Source organism: Biomphalaria glabrata, chromosome 14 (assembly GCF_947242115.1).
Source record: "Biomphalaria glabrata chromosome 14, xgBioGlab47.1, whole genome shotgun sequence".
NCBI lineage: Eukaryota > Metazoa > Mollusca > Gastropoda > Planorbidae > Biomphalaria > Biomphalaria glabrata.
Window position 1 is genome coordinate 24,497,276 of NC_074724.1, and position 23,559 is coordinate 24,520,834.

General features: G+C 33.4%; 2 protein-coding genes across 3 annotated transcripts in view; one reads left to right on the plus strand and one right to left on the minus strand.

Moving 5' to 3' along the window:
- LOC106055210 (uncharacterized) overlaps positions 1–1,971 on the minus strand; it is a 29,548-nt gene extending 27,577 nt beyond the window's left edge. The window contains exon 1 of the mRNA XM_013211397.2: positions 1,815–1,971. The gene's annotated coding sequence lies outside the window, so the exon portion shown is untranslated. The remainder of the gene's footprint in view (positions 1–1,814) is intronic.
- Positions 1,972–10,329: 8,358 nt separating this feature from the next.
- LOC106055209 (ATP-dependent RNA helicase cgh-1-like) overlaps positions 10,330–23,559 on the plus strand; it is a 32,669-nt gene continuing 19,439 nt past the window's right edge. The window contains exons 1-4 of one of the 2 annotated variants that reach the window (XM_013211396.2): positions 10,330–10,405; positions 16,845–17,231; positions 19,059–19,119; positions 23,058–23,292. In XM_013211396.2, coding sequence (XP_013066850.1) covers positions 17,194–17,231; positions 19,059–19,119; positions 23,058–23,292 — 334 coding nt within the window. In that variant the 5' untranslated portion in view covers positions 10,330–10,405; positions 16,845–17,193. Of the gene's footprint in view, positions 10,406–15,910; positions 15,931–16,844; positions 17,232–19,058; positions 19,120–23,057; positions 23,293–23,559 lie in introns of those variants that run through there. The other variant, XM_056009766.1, reaches the window with a different exon arrangement.

The window sequence follows — 23,559 nt, forward strand, 5'->3', positions numbered from 1 at the left end:
CAGCGCATTATTTGATAATGGTTTGACATAGAAAATGAAGTATCAAAATCTTCTTTAGTTTAAGGAGAATAAGGATGACTATTTATATGTGTACCCCTAATCTATACTTGTTATTATATTTAAGGTCAAAGAGGCCATGTGTTTTCATTTAATTCAAACAAATTTTGTCACACATTATTTGATTCCAAACACCAAAATTTATTTCAAACAGTCTCTATATTTTGGCATCAATAAATTCAGTTTTTAATTCTATATATATATATATACTGATACAGCCCCTCACATGAAATCATTAAGATGTTTCCAAATTATGCATAAATAGGAACCCAAAAAATAAAAATATGAACACACTAATTCTACCAAAATTAGGTCACTGGGATAGCTACTTCTACACCGACCACTAGACTTATTTTATGATTGCATGATTAGCTGTGTGTTGAATGTTTGTGGGTTTTTTTTTGTTTATTCATTCAATAAATTTCTAATACGAATACACATTATCTTTTGTAGTATATTGCAGGCTAGGATGTCATTCTTGCCTAAATAGCTGAATCCTCTATATTCTCTCAATACTCTATATAAATCTAGTCCTAGATCTATCTAGTAGGTCTAGATCTAGGCATTTAGCTTCATTCAATGAATCAACACTAAACATTTGCCCATTTATTCTCTATTTAAAAAAAAAAATATATATATATATAATAGGTACTTCTACACGGACCATTAGACTTATTTTATGTTTGCATGATTAGCTGTGTCAGTGTGTGTTGAATGTTTGTGGGTTTTTTTTGTTTATTCTTTCAATAAATTTCTAATACTAATACACATTATCTTTTGTAGTATATTGCAGGCTAGGATGTCATTGTTGCCTAAATAGCTGAATCCTCTATATTCTCTCTATACTCTATATAAATCTAGTCCTAGATCTATCTAGTAGGTCTAGCTAGATCTAGGCATTTAACTTCATTCAATGTATAAACAATAAAATGAATAAACATTTGCCCATTTATTCTCTATTTAAAATTAAAATATATAATATATATATAATATAAGATCATTAACAAAATTGATGCCCAAAACTGGCTGTTTGAAATAATTTTGGTAAGAAAATCGTAATACAAACACTCTATAAAAAAAAAGTATAATGGCCTATTTTAAATTTAAGAACCTATTAATTAATTTATTTTTTTGTATGGAATCAAACAACTTGGCTTATTTATGAATTAAATTTAATCAGCTCCAAAAACAGAATAAATATTGCCGAGCTCATTAGTCACAAATGAATTATGAGTAAGTTATTAGTGTCATTACCATAGACTTGACTTAGCCAACCAAAAAATATATAGATCTATAGTCTATAGACTAGATCTAGACCTAGTCTTGTCTTACGTCTTAACTCTTAACCCTAGGCCTAGGTAGGAAGAGGTAAAAACAACAACCTGACTTACAAATTTGAAATTATTTTTTCTTACGGATTCATGTAATTGTAATGTCCGGGATAAATAAACTACTCTAGATCTAGACTTCTAGAATAGAATAGATCTACTCTAGACTATATAGATCTAGTATAATTATATAGTCTGAATAATGTAGACATAGAACTGTCACTGTGGGTTTAGAGGGGGGAGGGGGGGGGAAGGGAACATACCATTCCACTGGATGGACGGTAGATTCGTGGGGCATCTTATTCTGACTTCCAATCCCTAGCTGCCCTACTAGCGTAGTATCAACGTACTGATTAAACATTATATCTTATCGATAATGCATATTTTAATGAAATCAGTAAAAAAAAATCTAATAAATAGATATATTACCTTGTATAATGATTAACTCCTGCTTGTTGTTGTTTTTTAACATCAAATTTAATATATCTCAATAGCTTAGACTTGAAGCAGCAAAACATTGATAAAATGGCCGAACCCTCTCATAAATTTAGTGGTTGAACACAAAACTTTGACCTTGCCAAATTTGCATAGAACATTACTGACCTATATTTTACTCTACATTAAATGAGTGAATCATCGCATACAATCTTGATTTGTAAAGTTTCAGACATTCCTAGAGCCACGTCCTAGCATGGCAGCGGTCGGCGGCGGGCGAGTTTGAAACCGGGATCCCTGTGACGACAGTGTGGAGCGCACACCACACGAAAATGTGACCGTAATGGTCATATGACTAATTAAATAAATTATACTTGAGTCTAGACTCTAAACAATAGTCTAGTATGATTTAACTTAATACAATAAGATCACCGTTAGACAATGACTATGAGTTTGAAAAGAAATAGATCTAGGCATATCTAGTATAGTACAATAGTTCACGTGAGTAAGCAGACCCAGCAGTGACGTCTACATCGTGACCTCCGTAACCGATATCGTGACCTGTGTCGAAGGCAGAATCGGTGTTGTCTTCTTAACCCCTTCTCTATCACTGATTGATGAATTAGAAGTTGATCAGCACAGAATAATCTGTGTAACGTACGACGGTCTTTGCGCCCCCAACTGTAATGGGCCTGGTTGGTTGATCGATGTAGATTGTATAATTTTATTATATATTTTTCTCTAAACCCCACAGGAGGGATTGGGGTTAAACACAAAACACTTCTTGGCTACGCTCATAGAATCTGGTGACTGATGTATGGATAGTCTTAGGCCTATATTGAAGAGGGGATTTTATCGTAAATTTCGTAGGGGGTTTTAAAATCAAATCTCCTTAGCTATGCTATTGGAATTAGGGGATTGTCGTTTGCATTTTTTTTGGTTTTGTTTTATAGAAGAGGGGGGTTGAATTGCAAATCCCCCCGGGTAGGGGGTTTTAAACTCAAAACCCCCTTGGCTGCGCTGGGGCATGTGATGGTTTAGTATTAAAATCCTAAAATAAACAAAGTGAAAAAAAAATCAGTCACTAAATTCCGACCACCCCTCCCCCTGGTTTCATTAAAAATTAATGTCTTGAAATTTTTCATTTTTAATAAATTTACCCGTTATAAAAGTGTCGTCTGTTCCTTTTTCGAAAGTGTTATACTTTTGGTAAAGAAAAAGTTTAATTAGCCACCACTTTGTCAACAGTTTAAAGGCAGGCCTACTCATATGTAGGCTATCTTTGACCTTCTAGTAGCCTAGGCTACACCTTCCCCGCAAAAAAAAAAAAAACAAAAAAAAACAACTAAAGAGAAGATAGGTAAAATAAAAGACATATGGCAATAGATCTTAAGCTGCACTTCTTGTTTGCCGTAGTCCACAGAAACAGATGGCTTTTACATCATCTGCACTATAGACCACAAGGTCTGAATGGGGAACTTTTATACACATGTATTAAATAGCTTTTCTCTTGGTTCTTAAAATTTTTTGTACTCCTTTATGGCTCCATACACTGTAGCTGTATTGTTTATATTCCTGAGATCGACATATCAGAAATTCAAGCTCATTCCTTTCTAGACATTTTAAGATATTGTTGTAACTCTCTAAGGCAGGCACTCAACGAAAGACAGGTTGACAAGAGTAAATGATGTATTTATTTAGTATAACTAGTATAAGAATCATCAAATAGTAATAGTTACTAGTTAGACTTGGACTTCTGCTATAAAGTCACAGGGAGTAATATGTCTAAGTTCTAAGAGTCCTACTTCATACCAGAACACAGAACAGACCACCGACACACTTCCCAGTGTCACTCCAGGTCTCCCACACAGTTTCCTAGTATCACACAGGACAGCACTCAGCACCAGACTATTCAGACTCCCATGACTTCTAGCCGGCTCACAACAGTCCCTCTTCCTGTCTCAATATGTCTTTCACTAGTCGTGTTCAGTAGTGCTCAGATGCGCACCATTAGTGTAGCGCGGGAGCGGGGTTACAACATTGCCCCCTTCTCAGATCTGTTCGTCCCGAACAGATTCAGGTGCCCTACAGGGTGGTGGACGTTGGTCAGTACAGGTGGAGGTCGGACTGTGGGAGCTACAGACAGCAGGGAGCGTGTTCCCCACAAAGTCATCCACATTGCTCTCTGCTGGTGCCACTTTCTCCTTCTCCAGTTGATCTGCCTTTGGTTAAGGGGGCGTCGTTTTCGTTGTCTGGCCTTTCTCTCAGTCAGCACCGACGGCAGCTTCATGGCAGGAAGAGAGGCAGTGGATGTCATGGCGGTGGTCATCAAGACCATTGGTCTTACACATTGCTCCAGCACGCTTTCGTGATGCACCGTAGGCCCCCAGGAGGCCAGGTTGTCAAACACGGCATAATCTTCAAGCGTGTCCGAAAGACATGTCTGTGGGGCACGTGGGCAACGTCCTATGTGCACAAGTTCATCAGCTGCAGGGTTCTTCTGACCACCTTCAAGGCCTCTCTCGCTGGTGAAAACAGAAGTATCGAAGTCCACTGGTTTCAGACCCTGTTGATGGGTTTCTTGACATTTGCACTCCCTTCGTGAAGCACCGCATGTACAGTTGTTGCTTACCGCCTGAATGCAACAATCAAAATTCAAGTTCCCCTCGTAGGTAGATCGACAGGGGTCCTTAAGGTCCAAAATGACAGGCTCTAACGCAGGCTCAAAGTTGTCCTGCTCCGGGTCGTTGTGGCACTCAAAGCTGGTACAGCAAAAGTTTCAGTCGCGTAGCAGACTTCTTCTATTGCTTCAACTGTCTCTTTCTGTTCATCTGCGTTTTTCTTGTTAACATTGACGCATTCTTTGTAACTATCAGTACAGCCACAGTCTTGAATGAGTAACGGTTCATTGTTGTTGAATGATGGACTCCTCTCTCTCACTGGATTGATCTGGCCTTGCACGTTACGTATCAGTTTGTCCATAGAATGATTCATCGAATCCTGGAGAGTACAAAGTTCACATAACCAGTTTTGCATGGTGTTCAGCACCTCACCAATATCTGGTTCTATCTCAAACACATATGTTTCCGGATCCTCCCCTTCATCAACAAGGGCCCGCCAAAGACTGGCTCTCATTTTTTCTTTGTCACAGAAGATCCTCAGCTCCCTGTCTCGGAGCTCCTCTTTTAACTGTTTACAGCTAAGTTCATCTAGCTTCCTAAGGGTTGTCATTCTTATCCTTTTGTTGAGCTGCCTAAATCCCACTTCTGACACCAGTTGTTGTAACTCTCTAAGGCAGGCACTCAACGAAAGACAGGTTGAAAAGAGTAAATGATGTATTTATTTAGTATAACTAGTATAAGAATCATCAAATAGTAATAGTTACTAGTTAGACTTGGACTTCTGCTATAAAGTCACAGGGAGTAATATGTCTAAGTTCTAAGAGTCCTACTTCATACCAGAATACAGAACAGACCACCGACACACTTCCCAGTGTCGCTCCAGGTCTCCCACACAGTTTCCTAGTATCACACAGGACAGCACTCAGCACCAGACTGTTTAGACTCCCATGACTTTTAGCCGGCTCACAACAGTCCCTCTTCCTGTCTCAATATGTCTTTCACTAGTCGTGTTCAGTAGTGCTCAGATGCGCACCATTTGTGTAGCGCGGGAGCGGGGTTACAACAATATTAAGTAGATCTCACCAGCTTTGTTCTCCATCAAAATCGTTTAAATGTAGTCACAACATGTCAAATGTTCTGTTTTTATAGAAACCGTCTGTGTAAAATATCCTTCCATTGTTTTTCTTCTTTACATCAATCATAGCAACGACTTCCTTGTCAATTTTATTAGTACCCGGTTGTCATTGTTTTCCAATTTTCCAATCCTGATGACTATTCTTCATAGTCTTTTGATATTCTAATTTCGGACTTGTATGTCCACCACTTATTAAGTAACTAATTTGTATTTCATTACTATAGAATTAGTTGAAAATAGTTGACAACACAAAACATACAATTTCTTACTTTTAAATGACTAAATCATCCTCAACAGGAAGCATTAGAACCATTATTTGAATAACTTTTTCCTTGAGATAATTTACTCGCAATTTATGGAACATTGGCACACGACAAAAAGAAACTTCTGAAATTACATCATCGTCTTCAGAAATCTTAATTGTTGCTTAATTAATGTTCTATTCTACAAAATTTACATATGCCTGGAGAATGTCGTCATTTGTTAAACAGTGACTATTTGGTTGGCATCCTGATATTACGATGCTATCTACTATTTCAATAGATTCGACCTTGTTAAAAATCAAAGCAGCGTTTATATACATGTAGCTAAAAGTAAAGGTTTTACATCTGCTTTTAATATAAAGTATGATGTAACGTTTTGGACTGTTTGTAGAATTTCATTTAAAAATTAAAATATGTTTAGCTGAAATATTTTTTAAAATATATTTAGATCTATTTATCAATTGTGAATATTGTCAGTTATTCCAAAAGTGCATTTTTTTTTACTTGGGTGTCACCCCCTAACGGGTGTCACCCGGTGCAGACTGACCCCCTTAGTGACGCCACTGCCTTCCAGCTCTCGACAAATCAAAATTTTCACACCTTATCTCCACACACACACACTTGTAACAATTCGAAAGGGTTAGAACTAAGTAAGCAAACTCATAAGATGTGACCTCTAGACAATGTAAGCATGTTGTCTTAACAAGGTACGTTACTTTAACTTACCATATGTTATGATGCTGTTTTTACTAGGGTTGCACCAGAGCCGGATATCCGACCATTTTTCACTATCCGGCCTTATTCGTCTCCCTGTGGATATCATGGCATGAAAGTTGGCAGGAAAAACAAAAGTAAACTTTAGTGCCTACATTTTTTTTTATTTTGTGTGTCTTAACCTTAACTAAGTGACACTGACCAGACATCTGTCTAACAGAGCAGAACTATCTCAAGAGGGAGAGCTGAACTCCCCCCCCCCATATGTTTAGTCCATCACTTTGAGTTTATAGATAGACATCTGACCCATTAAGTCGGAAGAGATTAATCGACTTTTTAAATATTTGTTTTCGCAAAAGGCGTTAGCAACAAGACCAATACAAAAGGTTCTTTTGGAGGAGACACTTCAATGCCATTATTGAGTTTATCTCCTTCTTACGTCAGAACGGTCCAATTTATCCCAAAATAAAATATCGTCCTTCTGTTGACGTCTATTACATGAACAGAACAAGATGTCTTACTAAACAGGAAAATGAACTATGATGTTCAAGCTCATTATTTCAGTATCGGTCCGTCCCATCGTTTCTTAATTTAATTTAAACTCATCTTACTTAGAGAAACAGTTTATAGTATATCCAATCAGAGTGAGTTTTCGATTGCAGAAAAAAAGCTTGGCGCTCCCCCAGACTCACTTTCTAAGTGGATGGCGAAGTTTCATTTTTTTTTTTTTTGGTCTAAGTGGGCGTCCTTTGTAAAAGAGAGAGAGAGAGAGAGAGAGGTAGAGATAGAGATGTTTGCTCTAGATATGAAATGTTGTCTGTTGCTAATTTTAATGCCCTTACAATCTTCCTGATAAGGTTCTTGTTATTTCATGCAACCTTTTCGTGTCCCTTTGTTCAGTGTCCTCTCTGCATAGGCTGTCATTTCATGGAAGAAGCGTTTCTTGCATTCTTTTTGCTCTTCTGTCAGGCTTTGGTTGATCTAAGACTAAGACTGCTTTATTGATCCTTACGGAAATTTGTTGTGATTACAAGGACTCGTTTCTCATATAAAGACAACACAACAGAAAAATACACATAAATACAACAGACAACATAAAGAGTTCATTCAGCGACTACAAACAGGTATCTTGGTGCATTTCATGTTCCCTGATCAATGAGTGGCGGTGATAGAGTCTGACCGAGTGAGGTACGAACGAGTTTTTGTACCGCTCCGTTCTTGTTTTGATTGACAGCAGTCGCCCACTTCGCGACGACCTAGCGTAGTTCTGATGGAGCGGGTGGCCGTTGTCTTCCAAGATTTTTTCGATTTTTCTTAGGCACTTTTGTTCAAAATGTTCCTTTAAATGTGGTATAATGTTGTGAGTGTAATTTTTAATGCTTTTTTAATGATGTTTTCTAGACGTCGCAACAGTTTAGATGAGGCGTTGCCTTGCCAACAAGTTATTCCGTATGTTAGCAGATTTTGTATAGTCGCGCCGTAAAATGTCTCAAGGATCTTCTTGCTTAGTTTAAAGCTATTAAGTTTGTATAGAAAAAAGAGTCGCTGGGCTGTTTTTTTTTTTTTGTCAAAGGTGGTCTTCCCATGAAAGCTTGTTGTTGATGATAACGCCTAGATATTTATATGCCTTTACTTGTTCTATAGATGTAGTGTTTATTTTGAGTTCACTTATAGTTTGTTTTTTCTTTCTAAAATCTATTATAAGTTCTTTAGTTTTTGTTACATTCAGTTCTAGAAAGTTGTCGGTGCACCAGTTTGTAAACTCTTCTATCGAGCTTCGATACTGAGTTTCGTCTCCTGAAATAAGACCGACTATGGCAGTATCATCAGCGAATTTAATGAGTTTAACTGAGTCATAGATGCTTCTTATGTCATTAGTGTAAAGAGTGTATAGTACAGGAGAGAGTACACAACCTTGTGGAGCATCCGTACATAGTACTCGAGTTGACGATTTGGTGTTGTTGACTTTAACATACTGGGGCCGTTGGGTTAAAAAGTTTAGAACCCATGCTTGCAAGTAAGGGCTTACATTTAAGTTACTCAGTTTGTTTATCATTAGATGTGGCTGTATGGTATTTAAAGGAGAAATCTACGAAGAGGACTCGTGCATATGTTTTGGGTATATCGAGATGCTTATAAAGCTGGTCCAAAAGCAATAGAATGGCATCCTCAGTTCCTCTAGCTGCTTTGTATGCAAATTGGTGAGGGTCTAGGCTGTTATTGACTTTTGCTACAAGTTGTTTAAGGATATATTTTTCAAAACATTTCATAACAATAGGTGTTAGAGCTACTGGGCGGAAATCATTTAAGCAATCTATTTTTGGTTTCTTAGGCACTGGTATGATTTCTGAAGTTTTCCAGATGTTTGGAATTACGCACGTTTGCAATGACTGGTTAAAGATATGACAGAAGATAGAAGAAATTTGCTCTGCACATCATCTGCTCGTTCAGCTCCTTCCCTTTTAGCCCATATATCTGCAGACAACCATTTCCTTTTCCTCCTTAGAACCTATGCGCGTGTGCTTTTCCATATCTCTTGGAGGGTACGGTAGTGTTGCTCCAGGGTTTCATCTGCCACTAGTCAAGCAAGTTTCTTTATGTAGCCTGTCTTACTGATTCAAGACAGGCATGTTGTAGACAATCATTTTTTGGCTTATGTGATGAGTTGCTAGTTTTTACTAACTCATAAAAAGCTTGCTAATTTCCATAAACATAATGAGGATGCATAAAAGGCACTAAAATATGCCCGTTAGATTTCTCTCTCCACACAGTGAGTTCTAGGGCTAAGTCTCCACAGTAGTCAACATCGATGTCCACAGCTCTGAGGTCCCGTCAGATTTCATCTACATATCGGAGGTAAGGGACGTCCTTATATATATATATATATAGGTGGGTGGTGTGACTGCAGTTAGACTGGGAGTGTCATTGTATGGGTATGAAAATTTAAATATATGTTTTCTTTTTTAGTTGAAAGATTGTACATTGCCCCATCATTTTGTTTGGAGTAACTTATCAATAAGTAAAATATATATTAATTATTTACGCATTTTTCTATCTTCGAAAGATACGCTCGCTCCCTTTCAAAAAATCATTTCCAGTGCATTGCCTGGTATCTGGTATCAATTATACTCTTTACTGCCTTTTCTTGGGTTGTATTCTACAATTTTCTAGATGTTTCCTGTTAGGCCATTCAGTATATAAAATGGATCTAGATCTATACAATTTTGATAAGGCAACGTCAAGATTTTAAGAAACACAAGTGGATGCATACACAAATGAATAGCCTGCTGTCTATATTCTTATATTGTTATTCAAATATGACATTTAGTATTTTATAAAATGCAGACGTTACTTCAAGAAAGAAGACGATTACGTCCTAAGCGTGTCCCTAGTTACTATAAAGGCAAATGAACTCTTTCTCCCTCCAGAGTCTAGATCTACCTAAATCTTCAACATTATAGGCCTAAAACAAAAAATCATTCCTAACCAAGTTAGTAAAAGTATAGGCAGTATAGGGCAAATGTGTACTATAACATGTTGGCATAGGTTTCATTAAAAACCAAACCAAATGAAAAAAATGCAAGCCTAAATAAGGTCAATCGATTTAAGTTCATTCAACAATAATATTATCGATAATCGATTATTTTGGTAAATATTTAAATAACAAATTTTTAGCCCAACTTAAGGATAATAAATATTAGTAAGTCATTATTTCGATATGAAGAATAATTGTAAATTGGTTTGGGTAGTTTTAATCAATATTAAATTTGGCCTTCCTAAAATGACACAGTCAACTCACTGTAACCGCCCCTGTAGATTGTTCTATTCGGCCATTTTTGTTAACACTGTCAGGTAGCTTTCATGAAATTACATTAATCTCTTGTCATCATATAGTTGCATAAATCGTTAAACAATTTTTATGAAATTAAAATTGAATGTGATATGTTTCTTATTTATTTCTTTATATATTTAGCTTTAAATTTGCTTAGGAATGGTGTAAAGAGACATAATAAATCATGGATTCAGACTGTAGTCCGCTTTGTTTTGGTTTCCGCGTCTCCTCCAATTAAGAGATTTAGATCTAGGCTTCTGGCTAGTTCTAGATTTAGATCTACAACTAAGCAAATATGAACGTACCAAATTTTATTCTAGCTCTAGATTAAAGCTCTATATTTCTGAATGTATTATTTATTGTATAGTCAAGAAATCTAGAATCAAATCTATGTCAAGTATGTCTATGGCCGAGTTCGAGTAACGCGAGTATGAGGCTATAAAATTTAAAATACTTTTTTCATTCCTCTCAGTAGGTACTTTGATAAAAATTTCAGACTCAATATATTGTAATGAAACTAATATAGTTAGTTAGAGCTTTTGGAACCGAGTTTATTGATACCTCATTTATGTTTCTAAGTTGATTAGAACAAAAATTATAGCAATTTTAGTGTCGAAAATTTTGCTTATATTTTTTCTTTAAAATTGTGACCGAAAAAAGAAAATTTCACATTAAAAATGCTGTAACTTATTTACTATTTGAGTTATTTGCATGTAATTTTCACCAGAAATACACAATTATGTCCTGATATTTTTTTTTATTTCAAACAAGTGGTAGACTGTAACATAACGTTCTTATTTGTTTTTAAAGTGAGGTTACTTGTAAAAAAAGAAACAATCGACAAGAAGTACTTTTTCACATTTAGAAGAGTCTAACTTTTACACCTTAAGAGATAATTGAAAACAATTTTAAACAGAGATGCTTGATTATCTGTTGATACTTATTTTACTTTTAAATTATAGATCGAAGTCCAAGAAAATATTTTACACTTCATGATGAGACACCTCATGTAAAAAAAAATGACAGAAAAAGTACTTTTTTTTTCCGTTAATAGGCTATATTTTTTTTAACTTTCAGAGCTATATAAATAAAATTTTCAACACAAATGCATGAATTTAATTGTGTTGTTCCTTTTATTATTTTGAAACCTGAGATTGAAGTTAACACAAAACTTTTTTGTTATAGATCTGTGGTGACAGTAAGTAAATGTAATACGTCACCAGGTCGAAAATAATTTTCCAATATGAATTTTTTTGCTTGCGCCCAATGATGGTGTCAGAATATGTAAAAGTATTTATAACATCCCTGTCTGTTGCTGTCACATTAGTGTATATGACAATCATGTCACACCGCAGCCTCCTTTAGTTATGCCCATCGCCGGCATTGCCAATGACGTTCTCTGTGGAGAAAAAAAATATTTAATATTTAAAGCTCTTAGTCATGACTGAAGCTTCATTTAACACCATATCAGCATAAACAACTTTAATTTTAAAAGAATATTTTCAGGACTTGATCCTGTATAAAAATCTATGTTATGTCTCTGTATAAGTATCTAGCCATGTATAAGTATCTAGCCAAGAAATCTTATCTAGAATTTAGATTTTATTGATCAGTGATCTCTCATTGAATTGAACTAGATCTAGATCTAGAAATGAATACTATTGACTTTTTATTAATCTACTCTAGATTTGACTATAATCACTAGATTTACTTAGTATTATTTATTAAAAGTCAAATAATTTAATTGAAATTCATAGATCTAGATAGATTGTGGAAAACAATTACGATAATGCAACTAGATCTAGATCTAGATTTATTTATAATTATTTTTTAATTATCGGCCATTATCGCGACAAATTTTATTATTATTTTTTTTAATCCTTTCAAAACTTAAATAGTATGTAAATATCATTATAAAGATATTATTTATGAAGTTTTAAATTATAGAGGATAAAAGAAAATGAAGGATTGTGATGGATTTCAAAAGGGAATGTGAAATACAAAAAGGATGCAGCCATTGATAAACATAGGATCTATCACTTCCTGTCTAGTAATGGCGGCTTGTTTCACTTTTAAAAATTAGACCTAGCCCAGTCCGTTGGCATTTGCCACTAAAGAGGGGCACTTATTGCAATAAACTTTATTAAACTAATTAGATTTAATATTAAACTAACCCAAATAACTAAATTTAAAGATAGTATGAGCTTAATAAAAAAGAATTTGGTGGTCAACTTACCCGCATGCTCAACACGATGGATCTCCATGAAAACAATAGAATTTATGGCGATGTAGATCTAAAGAATTAATGAATATCCTGTCCTTGCGCGATAAAAAAGCTTTGATTATCCTTTTGAGCATGGATTTTGAAAACAATATCAGAATGGAACACAATGCCCATTGTCCTAGGTTTATATACTGACGCCGGTAGACTACCAGTTCCGGAAATCAAAAAAAATCTAGCACAACCGGAAAATCAAAGTACCTACTCTCAGTTCAGATTCAGGGGTCTGGCCATCGATGGATCTGTACCTCCCTAAGGCCTAACCTAATAATGCTAAGCGATTTGGTGATTGGTAGAAAGACCATATATGATATATAATATACAGATTGAAAATTACGTTATTTAGATATTGAATATTGATCTAGATCTAGTAATTTACCGAAAGACTATAATATAGATCTAGACTAGGATAGTATATAATATAGTGTCACTATAGACACTACACTCTACAGTCTGAGTCTTCAGTAGATGATAGATCTTGTCTAAAATCTAGATCTAGACATTCTAGTTAGTTAGTGTTTATTCCAGATCTGAAATCTAAAATTAATTTGCATAATCAATTCAAACACACCTTCTTTTGTATGCAATATTATCAAACACCTCACTGTATTTTTATGTCTTTATTTTGATGGTTATTACATACGGTGGAAGTATGGTGTGCTATCCATCTTTCTATACTTATACATTTAATTCATCTAAAATCTAAATTTTAATCTAAATGATTTGAAGAATTTAGATTCTAGTTTTGGAGTCCTGTGCAAGATCTTTTTTCTACTTGTATAGACCTATGACTATGATGTAGGGAGGTGAAATTCCGGAAGTTCCTGTGTCCAAAAAATGAAGTAAAATCTTTTGAGAGTTTTCCTTATTGCTACATAGGTCTTTGTTTGAAATCGATTATGCTCAGTATATGTAAAGATATTGTTGCAAAAAAGAGTGAATTCGATTACTTTTGATGATGGAGAACATTTTTGTCTTTGACAATTAAAAAAAAAATATTTGTTTAAATATTTTGCATTGAAAGTATATAAATTTTTATTTTTTTGCTGATACTCATCACAGATGTCATACCATGTTGATTTTTTTCCTGCTAATAGTACATCATCACATGTGTCTGGCTATATCCCTACCAATTTTCTAATTGATCTTTCGTCAACATCGTACAAACTTGAGAAAAAAAAATGAACATTGACCTCAATAGACTTTTCAGGTTTTATTTTTTTTTATAGAAGATATTGTTTGTCACCAACAAGTGAAGTTATAATCTTATAGCAGATATTATTAGCTACAGATCTAGATGCTTGTTAAAAATCAGAGTTTTTACCTTTCAATTTTTTAAAAAACTCACTTGAAAAAAAATGGTTTCAGTACTTTCAGGCAATTTTGATCCCAATTTTTAAATATTTTATTTTCTGCCATCACAATGCCGCCATTTTGTCCTCACCTCTGATATTTCTTGTAGATCTAGACCCGATAATTTATTTCATCAATATTTACATTTTAAACAAGTGAAGTTCATATATATAAATAAAGTCAGATTTGTGAATTAGAAATTTACTACGAATACTAGATCTACTATTAAGTTTCTTATTTAATAAGTAGATCTATCGTGTACAAAACTCAATTCCAACTTTTGACCTGGGGGTGTGTCTCGCCGGCTGAGCCAGCGACGAGCTCTCTCCTCACTTGTTCCATGTCAACCAATGTTAGGTCAAAACGCCACAAAAAAAAATCATAACTTTCTTACTGTTAAACATAGTCATAATTTATACACCATTAGAACGTTCTTTCAAAGTATTTTAATGATATACTAATGAAAAATTGTTTTTTCAAAGATATTTTTTTTTCACTTCCCTATATGATGCATTAGTAGCTGAGCAAGATTTACATATTTGGCTTCAGGATTGAAAGGGGAACATGTAGACCTCTATAGAATATTAGTAATATTACACTTCCTTTGCTTTCCATTAACTATTTAATTTACTAATTTATTTAGTTCAATAAGAATTGAGGTATACCATCCTGGAAAATGCCACCACACACATCAAACACTATTTTCCTTTCTGTGTTTTCATGTAATTGTATTCAATGTTTTCTTTAATTTTTGTAGCAGAAAAAAAAAACGGTTCAGTATATTTAGTAGACTAGATACTTAGTAGCTAGATCTAGATCTACTTGGTAGATCTGTTGATTATTGACTAATCTTGTTACAGTTAGCAATAGTAGGCTAGTAAGAGTCTTAGTATTAAAGTCAATGTTCTACAATGTAGTTTTGTGCAGATACATTAAATCATTGGACATGGGATAAAAGTATGTTATGGGGACACAAAAAAGAAAGGAGGGGGGTTTTCATGCCATAATAAACAATATATAGCCTAGGCACAAATCAACGGGTGTAACCGGTGTGAAATGCTAGTAATCAGTTAGCTCTAGATTATTCTAATCTAGAAATCTAGATCTAAATTACATTATATTTAAGAGTCAAGTACATAGATCTTGTAAATTGTGGAGGCCATAATTTTTTAATGGTTTGTTAAACATGTTGGGAAACAAAGTAGATCTAGAAAGTCCAGTTATTATCTAAAGTCTAAACCCATTTTTCCCTTCTCTGCTTCATTTTTTGACTGATACTGACTTGAAGATTCAAACCATTTTCACTACCCTAACCGACACATCTACATTATCAAGACATTGTCTTTGCATCCATGATTTGCCGTGACCTTGCCTTAGCTTAAGTCTTAAACCAACTCAAAACTTTTTTCCTAACAACTAAATAAATGGGTTTGCAGATAAAAATGGTTCTTGACCTATTTTCCCAATTATTTTTTCTTTCATTTTCTGAGGATGGTGAATGTTCTGTGGGTGATCTTTTAAGCAATATGTATTGTTTATCGTCTTGCTATGTGACTTTTCAGGGTAAGGCAGGTACAATACAAGTGCATTGAATTAAATTCACGCTAGTTTCTTTATATAGCCTGTCTTACTGATTCAAGACAGGCTTGTTGTAGACAATTTTTGGTTTGCGATGAATTGCTGGTTTTCACAAACTCGTAAACGGATTGCTAATTTTCATAAACATATTGAGGATGCAAAAAAGGCACTATGCCAGAACCTTATGGGCAAAGTTTTTACTTTTAAAAATTCATATATTGTGACCTTTCAGTTTTATTTTTCTGACATTATATTATGATTAAAATGGAAAGTGAACCAGAAACATATAAAGTGCCAATGAATGCAATTTTGAAAAAAAAATGTACTGGCATGGTTTGTAACTTTTTTTTTGTCTGATGCTTAGTTTATTCTATATTATAATATATTTTAAACAGTCATTTCATGATTCTAACACCCTAACCCATCCAAAAGCTGTGTCTGTCTTGTAAAAAGTTTGTATATGTTATTTCTCCAAGTGATCTTATTAACTTTTGGTAATTAATTGTTTTGTTTGGTATCACGAACAAGGAAAAAAGATTGTACTTGACTGATGTGATGGTGTAAATTTAATTAGCCCCCATTATATTTTGTAGGTCGCCGCTTTAAAGTTTGAAGCTAACAATAGATAACTATAAAACCTTATATTTTCATAATCGATTCCTTGGTATATTGGTTAGTGTATTAGCTTGGGGAGGCTTGCCCTTGTTCAATTTTTAATATATAATGCATTTTAAAAAAGGAATCACCCAAATACCCCCTTTCCAACTGGTCGAAACAAGTGATAGTATCATAGCGTATTGAGAAAGCCAAAAGTATGAAATAGCTCTAAACAAAAACTGTTGGTAAAAAATATTGTAATTGCACAGATTTATTATGTTAGTCTAGATCTATTACAAATTTAATTATATGACTGATCTAAACTAATCTACACTTAATATGAGCTTTTTTTTTTTTTATAAATTTTATGTTTTTCTTGTTTATTTACCATTTTGATTAACAAAAAAAAATAAATAATAAGTCTTTAGGCTTAAAAAAAAAATAAATTAAAAAGTGGTGCTAAAAAAGAAAGCTTTTTAACTTTTGACCTAAAAAAAAAACAACAAAAAAAAATTTTTTTTTAATTCTAAAACCCCAGGTATTTCTATGGCATTCTACTCTTTGCATTGATCAAACATATGCTGCATTTCAGTGTTTCTAAAATACAATGTCATGATTTTAACAAGTTTGAAATACATTTTCTCTTCCAGATTTCTAAATTTACAGATGCTATTGATGTGCTTTGGAATCAAGATTGTGTTTTCATACAAAGTACCAGATATATCTTGAAGGCTTCCATTTATAAGGATTTCTGAGAGATTTTAAAGACTTTATAGTGATTCTTCGTTTTCATTGTATGGTTATATTTCATGAGGACAACTTTAGATTAGATGAATATCATTTATGTTCTAACATTGTGGATATTCCTATTTGTGACAGACACTCATAGCTTCACTTAGTTGTAAATAAGTTTAAATATTTTTGTTAAAGTTGTATTACTTTGGTGAGACTATTTATTAAACACCTGCTATTACTTTAAGAAACTTTCAATAATTCATAATGGCAAAAGAGGAATTGAGACAGAATGATAATGCTAAGTAAGTATTTTAATGTTCTATTGATAATGTCAATTGATTAACATTCTTTTATCTCACACTGATTAAATAGCATATCTAAGAGTTTGTGTGCATACTAGTTAATATTGCAGTAGTCTGGGTAAATTTAAATTTTAAATGAATATAAAGTTGCTGGGATATATCCTTGTTTGAACAGCAAAATGTCCAGATTTTTATTCACATCCAACAATCTGTTAGGATGTATAATTGTTTGAAATATACCAGAAGAGAGAAAGCTCATTGTTTGGCATAGTAATTAATGTAGCGCAATAAAATAAAAGAACAAAATACCTAGATTACAGAGCAGGACTGAGTTAAAGAATTGTTATTCTAATGAATTAAAAAAATTGGCTAATATTTCTGGAAATAACCTGTTATTTGCTTTTTTTTTTTAACCTAAAGTTAATAGTTTGTTTGAATTATTGTACATTTGTTAAATGTAATACATTTGGAGCATCAAAAATACAATAGATTCAAGCTATCCTAGACCTATAGAGAAAAAAAATGTCTATTTATATATATTTAATAAATCTATATATATATATATGTGTATGTATATATATAATATGCAAAATATCACTTGCTCACTGATTAATTCACTAATAGTCATGAAATCTTAAAGTAATTAGTTATTATTTGTTAGGAATATTTTTGTAAGAGAAATGCTTAGTCTGGAAATAGTGCTGTCTTTTTGGCACAAGACATGCTAAAAGTCTTCCTCTTAAGAGGGTTCAAGTGGGGGAGCTCATGACTATGTGCACTTGTACTGGGTAAAAAGTTGATGTAAAATATATTTTGAAAGCTGAAAGTAAATGTCTTAATATGTATTCAAGGCAAATACGACTGACTAGATACGTTTGTTTGTGATGATAGTGGAAAACACAAGTTAATTTATCATGTTTATCAAGGTTTCATTACAATTCATTTTTTTTTTTTAAACAAGGCCTGAATTGTGCCGATCCAAAAAAATCCAAACCTTGGAAATATTGACACATTTTGCCTTTGAAAAATGTGCTTATCCTGAAGTTAGTAAACTCGTATTGAAATTGAACTTTATAATCAACCCAGTGGGCTATTTTTATATATAAAATTTTTTAAAATTATAATAAGGTATTTTCTCATTTAAATTATTGCTATCAGGTTGATCTAATTAACTTTTAATTCCCACCCAGATAAAAAATATAAGAACATAAATATCTAATGGAAAGCTTTTCCCCACTAACTATTGGAAGAAAATGTCGGTCATAAAGCTGCATACTTTTTTTGTGTGATTTGCTTTGTGTGAAGGATAGCCAGCTTTATTGCTGCTGAGCTGTGAGCTCTTTTGCAGACTGTGCCAAGGAAAAATAGTGTGCTGTTTTCTTCAGTTGTTAAGCACTGCTGTACATGGTGTTGGTTATGTTGGGAAGTAGTGTCTGTCTAAGGTGGATTAGGAATGTGCATTTAAAGAGGATATGGTTTATGGTTTCATAAGGGTGGGTGCAGTGTCTACAAAGGGAAAGTTAATGTAGAATTTATTTTGTTCAGATGGTAATTCAACTGAGGTGTATGTCCTGTTCTTAGTTAAAAATTGTAGATTGTTCTTTGCGGGGGAGGAAGTTAATACTGTCCAGTTTGTTAGGCATGGTCATTTCTTGGTACATGGCTCTGCCTGTGTTTCATGATGCCCATTGGTTGAGCCAATAATGATGAATGATAAAAGTTCTAAAAAGTCTTTTCATCTGTGAAACAAATGAACTAGAAAGTATAAAAATATTCTTTGTATTTTGTATAGCAACAAAGTTTGAAATCAATTGATTTTTATTCCAGTGAGCAAGGTTGGAAGGCTAAACTAAATGTTCCTCCTCCAGATCACAGAATCAGAACATCTGTAAGTATGTCTAGCATTTTGATCAATAGTTCCATATGACATGATGTACCGTATGTTAAACTTAGATTTTCATTCTTGAGAGTTTCTCCAGTACTGGTATCAAAAAGTTTTTGGTTTTATTTCAAGTGTATTCACTTCAGCCATTGTACTTCAAGAACTTAGTAATAGAAAATGAATTGGAATAAGTAAAACAATTAGATCTATATCAACTTAATTAGGAAAAAATATTTTAAGTATTCTAGATCAAATTAGAGAACAGGCCTGCCTACCATTATGCAAAATGCATATTTTATGCAAAATCTCCCAAAAATGAGTCAGTACGCAAATATGAAATTAATCTGTCGCATTACGTATCATATTTTTTTCCCTCTCTTGACTAACTTATGAGCGCTCACGGAGGTCACGCTAAGCCGTCCTATGGAGGGGGTGGAACAGAAAAGGTGGGGTGAACACAATATATATTTGACAAAATCGTCGATCGTGCAAGTGTTGCACATTCTGGTGCCAAACAACACATTTTGATCATCGGTGTTACACATTAGGACTTTTTTTGGTAGGTAGGTCTGTAGAGATAATGAGCTTAATTCATATTGTATTTCAAAACTTTGGAGAGAATATTACTTGTATCTAGATCTGAGATTCTCAGGTATGATTCCTTTTTTTTATTTATTGCAGTGTTTCAGGTGTTAAGTGAAAAAATTATATGACTTCATTGGTTTTTGAAAATGCGCACACACAATATCTATTGACAAAGTTTTTTTTTTTTTAAATCTTGTTTTCTATAGACCCTAGATCTAGATCTATAGCTAAAATCTAGATTTAGACCTTAATTTGAATATTTTGTTCTAGATCTAGTCTTTGAATGGGCAGTATCAGAGTTGTGAGAGTGCCCGCAGCTAGATCTAGACTTGTCTAAATGCTTTGGCTTAGCCCCTGCCTGTTGTTTAACTTGTTACAATGGCCGATGGCCCTTGATCTTGAACCTTGCTGTCATTCATTCCTGCCTGCCTGCCACTCTCCGAAAGTTTTCTGAAGGAAATGGGAATAGAATAGATCCAAGGTCTAGATCTGTAGATCTAGCAGGCCTACTTTACAAAAGTGGACATTTGTGGTGGATCTAGATCTTTTGAGTATGTCTAGATCTAGATCTATATTAGATTATAAGTATAAGGGGGGGAGAGAGAGAGTCTAAATCAAGACGATCATTATCTAATGAGAGGATTTTCAATAGATAGAAATTGATAGATCTATTAGATTTAGGTCTATATAGATTTTATTGACAATGAATGGTACCATTTAAAGGTAAAAAATCTTTTATATCTAGAACAGCGGTTCTCAACCTTTTAGGCTCGACGACCCCTTTTTACAACCCTCCCACTCTGCTATGACTCCCCTTCCCCGCACATACATACAGCAACAGAAGAATAGACAATAACAATCCATTTTTTCAATGATCTTCCGCGACCCCTGGAAAATCGTCAATCGATCCCCAAGGGGGTCGCGACCCACAGGTTGAGAACCCCTGATCTAGAAGCAAAACAATTTACAAAAATGAACATTTATTTAGTTTAGTAGATAGACTTGCTTACAAATGTACATTTAGATCTAATAGTGAGTAGGGCCTAATATACATTTACATTTTTCTATATTTAACTAATAAACTAAAAACTACTGCTTTAAAAGCCCAGTGTGGTAGTACCTTAGTCCTCGAGATCCACTTATTGCAAACGTCGAGAAACGACTTGTAGATCTGCATGAAAGTGAGTCACACAAGGAATTTTCATATGCAGTTTTATTATTGAACATTCAAAACATTGCTCCTCATCTGGTTGTTCTTGCTTAAAAACTCAGCAGATTCAACAGCTGTCAACAGCTTTTGTAAGAATTTTTTGTGAATCTAAGGAAAGTTCCTTTTCATTCATGTACAGTTTAATGACCAGTGAAACAAACATACTTTTAAAGCATTTAAAAAAAAATCAAGCATGTTTTGATTTTCAAACACATTAATTCTTTGTAGTTTTAGAGAGAGAAGGTGTCACAATACCTGTAAAGCTATTGTCTATTTTTTTATAGAAGGCTAAGACTTCCTGGACCCAGATATAAAGCTGTCAAAGTCCTCTCATCTAAATGTACAAACAATAGTGCCTTGTATGCATTTTATGTGTATGAGTGCAGTAAAGCTCATGCAATGTAATATGTAACATTATATAGAGAAAATATTGAATATAATTAATTCTACATAATTTAAAAAGAATTCAACAACTTCTTATTTGAGTTGCGATTGGCCGGTTCATAAACGCGGGTGTGGAAAATTTCTAACTCTTGATGCACTTGTATATTTTTTACGACCAAAATTAAGTAATACTAAAATAGATATAAAAAGATATACATAATGCAATGAGATTGTATTGTTAACACATTTCAACAAAAATGTCTGCTCAATACTCCTTGGTTTTAGTAGAAAATTACTTCAACCTAACCCAGGGGTTCCATGTTACATCAAAAGATGCCATTTTGTGTACTATTTCACACATTTTAGAATTATGCTATGCACATAAGCTCAAAATATCACAGTTTATAAATTAACACTACATATTCATAATTGGAAGGCTTTTTTTTTTTAATCTGGGGTGCAGAATTAGAAGTATTGATAAATGAAACATTTTGATAAATCATTTAATAATTTATCTGCCTTTAGCAACACTTCTATTTTGTCATTAGTATAAATTATTATGTGCAAGCATATGATGAAAATATATAACCAGTTCTGCTGCTGAAACTAGTGTGATTGATATATTTTTCTGATGCCTTACTCATAGATATTTGCCTTATGATACTACAAAATTATTCAGGAATTATTGTTCAAATAGTCTTGTTGGCTATTGTTGTTAGACAAGCTTCTTTTTCTCTAATTGCTTAAAGGAATAAGCAAGATACCCTGGAAATTTGGGTTTTTAGGGGTCTGATTTTTCTTCCTGTTTTTTTTTTTTTTTAATCTGGGTTATTAGTAAATTTAGATTTTGATCTAAATTTCTTTGCATTTGCTAGTTCTGTTCCTGTAAGCAGCCATTTTGAATCAAAATTGGCCTGCAAGACTTTCGCTTTACACTTGCACTAAGCTTTTTTTTTTTTTAGCATGTTAAAGGAATAATAATCTTTTTAAAGTTAAAAGAAAAAGATCTTTTACATTTTTCAAATTTTTTTTTGGTGTTTGTTCAAAATCATTAAAATTAATAATATAATCAGTAAATTGCTGTTAAATTTTTAAAAATAAAAACGAGCTTCAAAGACTCATTTTTAAATGCATTCATTCCTTAATGTTTTCTTTTTTCTAGAACTAAAAATATTTTATGATGAAACTATATTAATTAAAACCCTGCAGTATATATTGTCAATATTAGATTATACTAAATCAACCTCTTTGACTAATCCAACTATTATATTACAAGCTTCATCAATAATTACACCCAGACTCTGTGCATTAAAATGATAGACCTACTAATTACATATTTAACTATATTGGGGATCTAAATATTCTGGCCTTGTGTAGTGTTGGTTTTCAGGGTTTAGTGGGAAAATAAATGGCACCCCTGAAACAAAGAGCAGCTTACTGTTATTAGCTTAGATTAGTGTTAAAATCCCCAATAAAGTCTGCTTCACTTTTAAGATGTTTCTCAAATTTGCCACCAACCATAACTGCAATTTAGACAAATTCTCAATCCTGTCTTTTTTTTTTTTTTTTCAATATATCATTATACATCATCCTAGAGGGTAAAAAAGTTACTTGTCATTGTAGTGTTCACAAATGAAAATAATAGAGCTTTCATATCGGCCTAAAAACTATTAAAAACCTTGTTTAATGTTCATAAAAAATTATAGTAAAATATAAAGCAATGAAATTATTAAAATGTTTTTTTCTTCTTACATGTAAATTTTAGGATGTGACCAACACAAAGGGTAATGAATTTGAGGATTTTTGCCTTAAAAGAGACCTATTGATGGGAATATTTGAAAAAGGATGGGAAAAGCCATCACCTATTCAAGAAGCAAGTATTCCAATAGCTCTAACAGGCCGGGATATTTTAGCACGTGCAAAAAATGGAACAGGCAAGACTGGAGCATATGCCATTCCTTGTTTGGAAAAAGTTGATGCTTCTAAAGATTTAGTACAAGGTACAGCTATTGCACAAATAATTATTTAACTGTAATACACGTTTTATTTTATGTCTGTCTTCATGATATTTAAGAATTTAACTTAAATTAAATTTGTCTTTTGTGTCATATTACCTTGCTTATATCAACTCTCTCTTTCTGGCCAAAATATTTTACATGCTATTTTTCCATTTACCACAATTATTCATTGTCGGTGACTACACATGAAGCAATAAAATAAAATGGACCAGTTAGTTAATCAGTCAGTCATAATTAGTTTATTTTGTG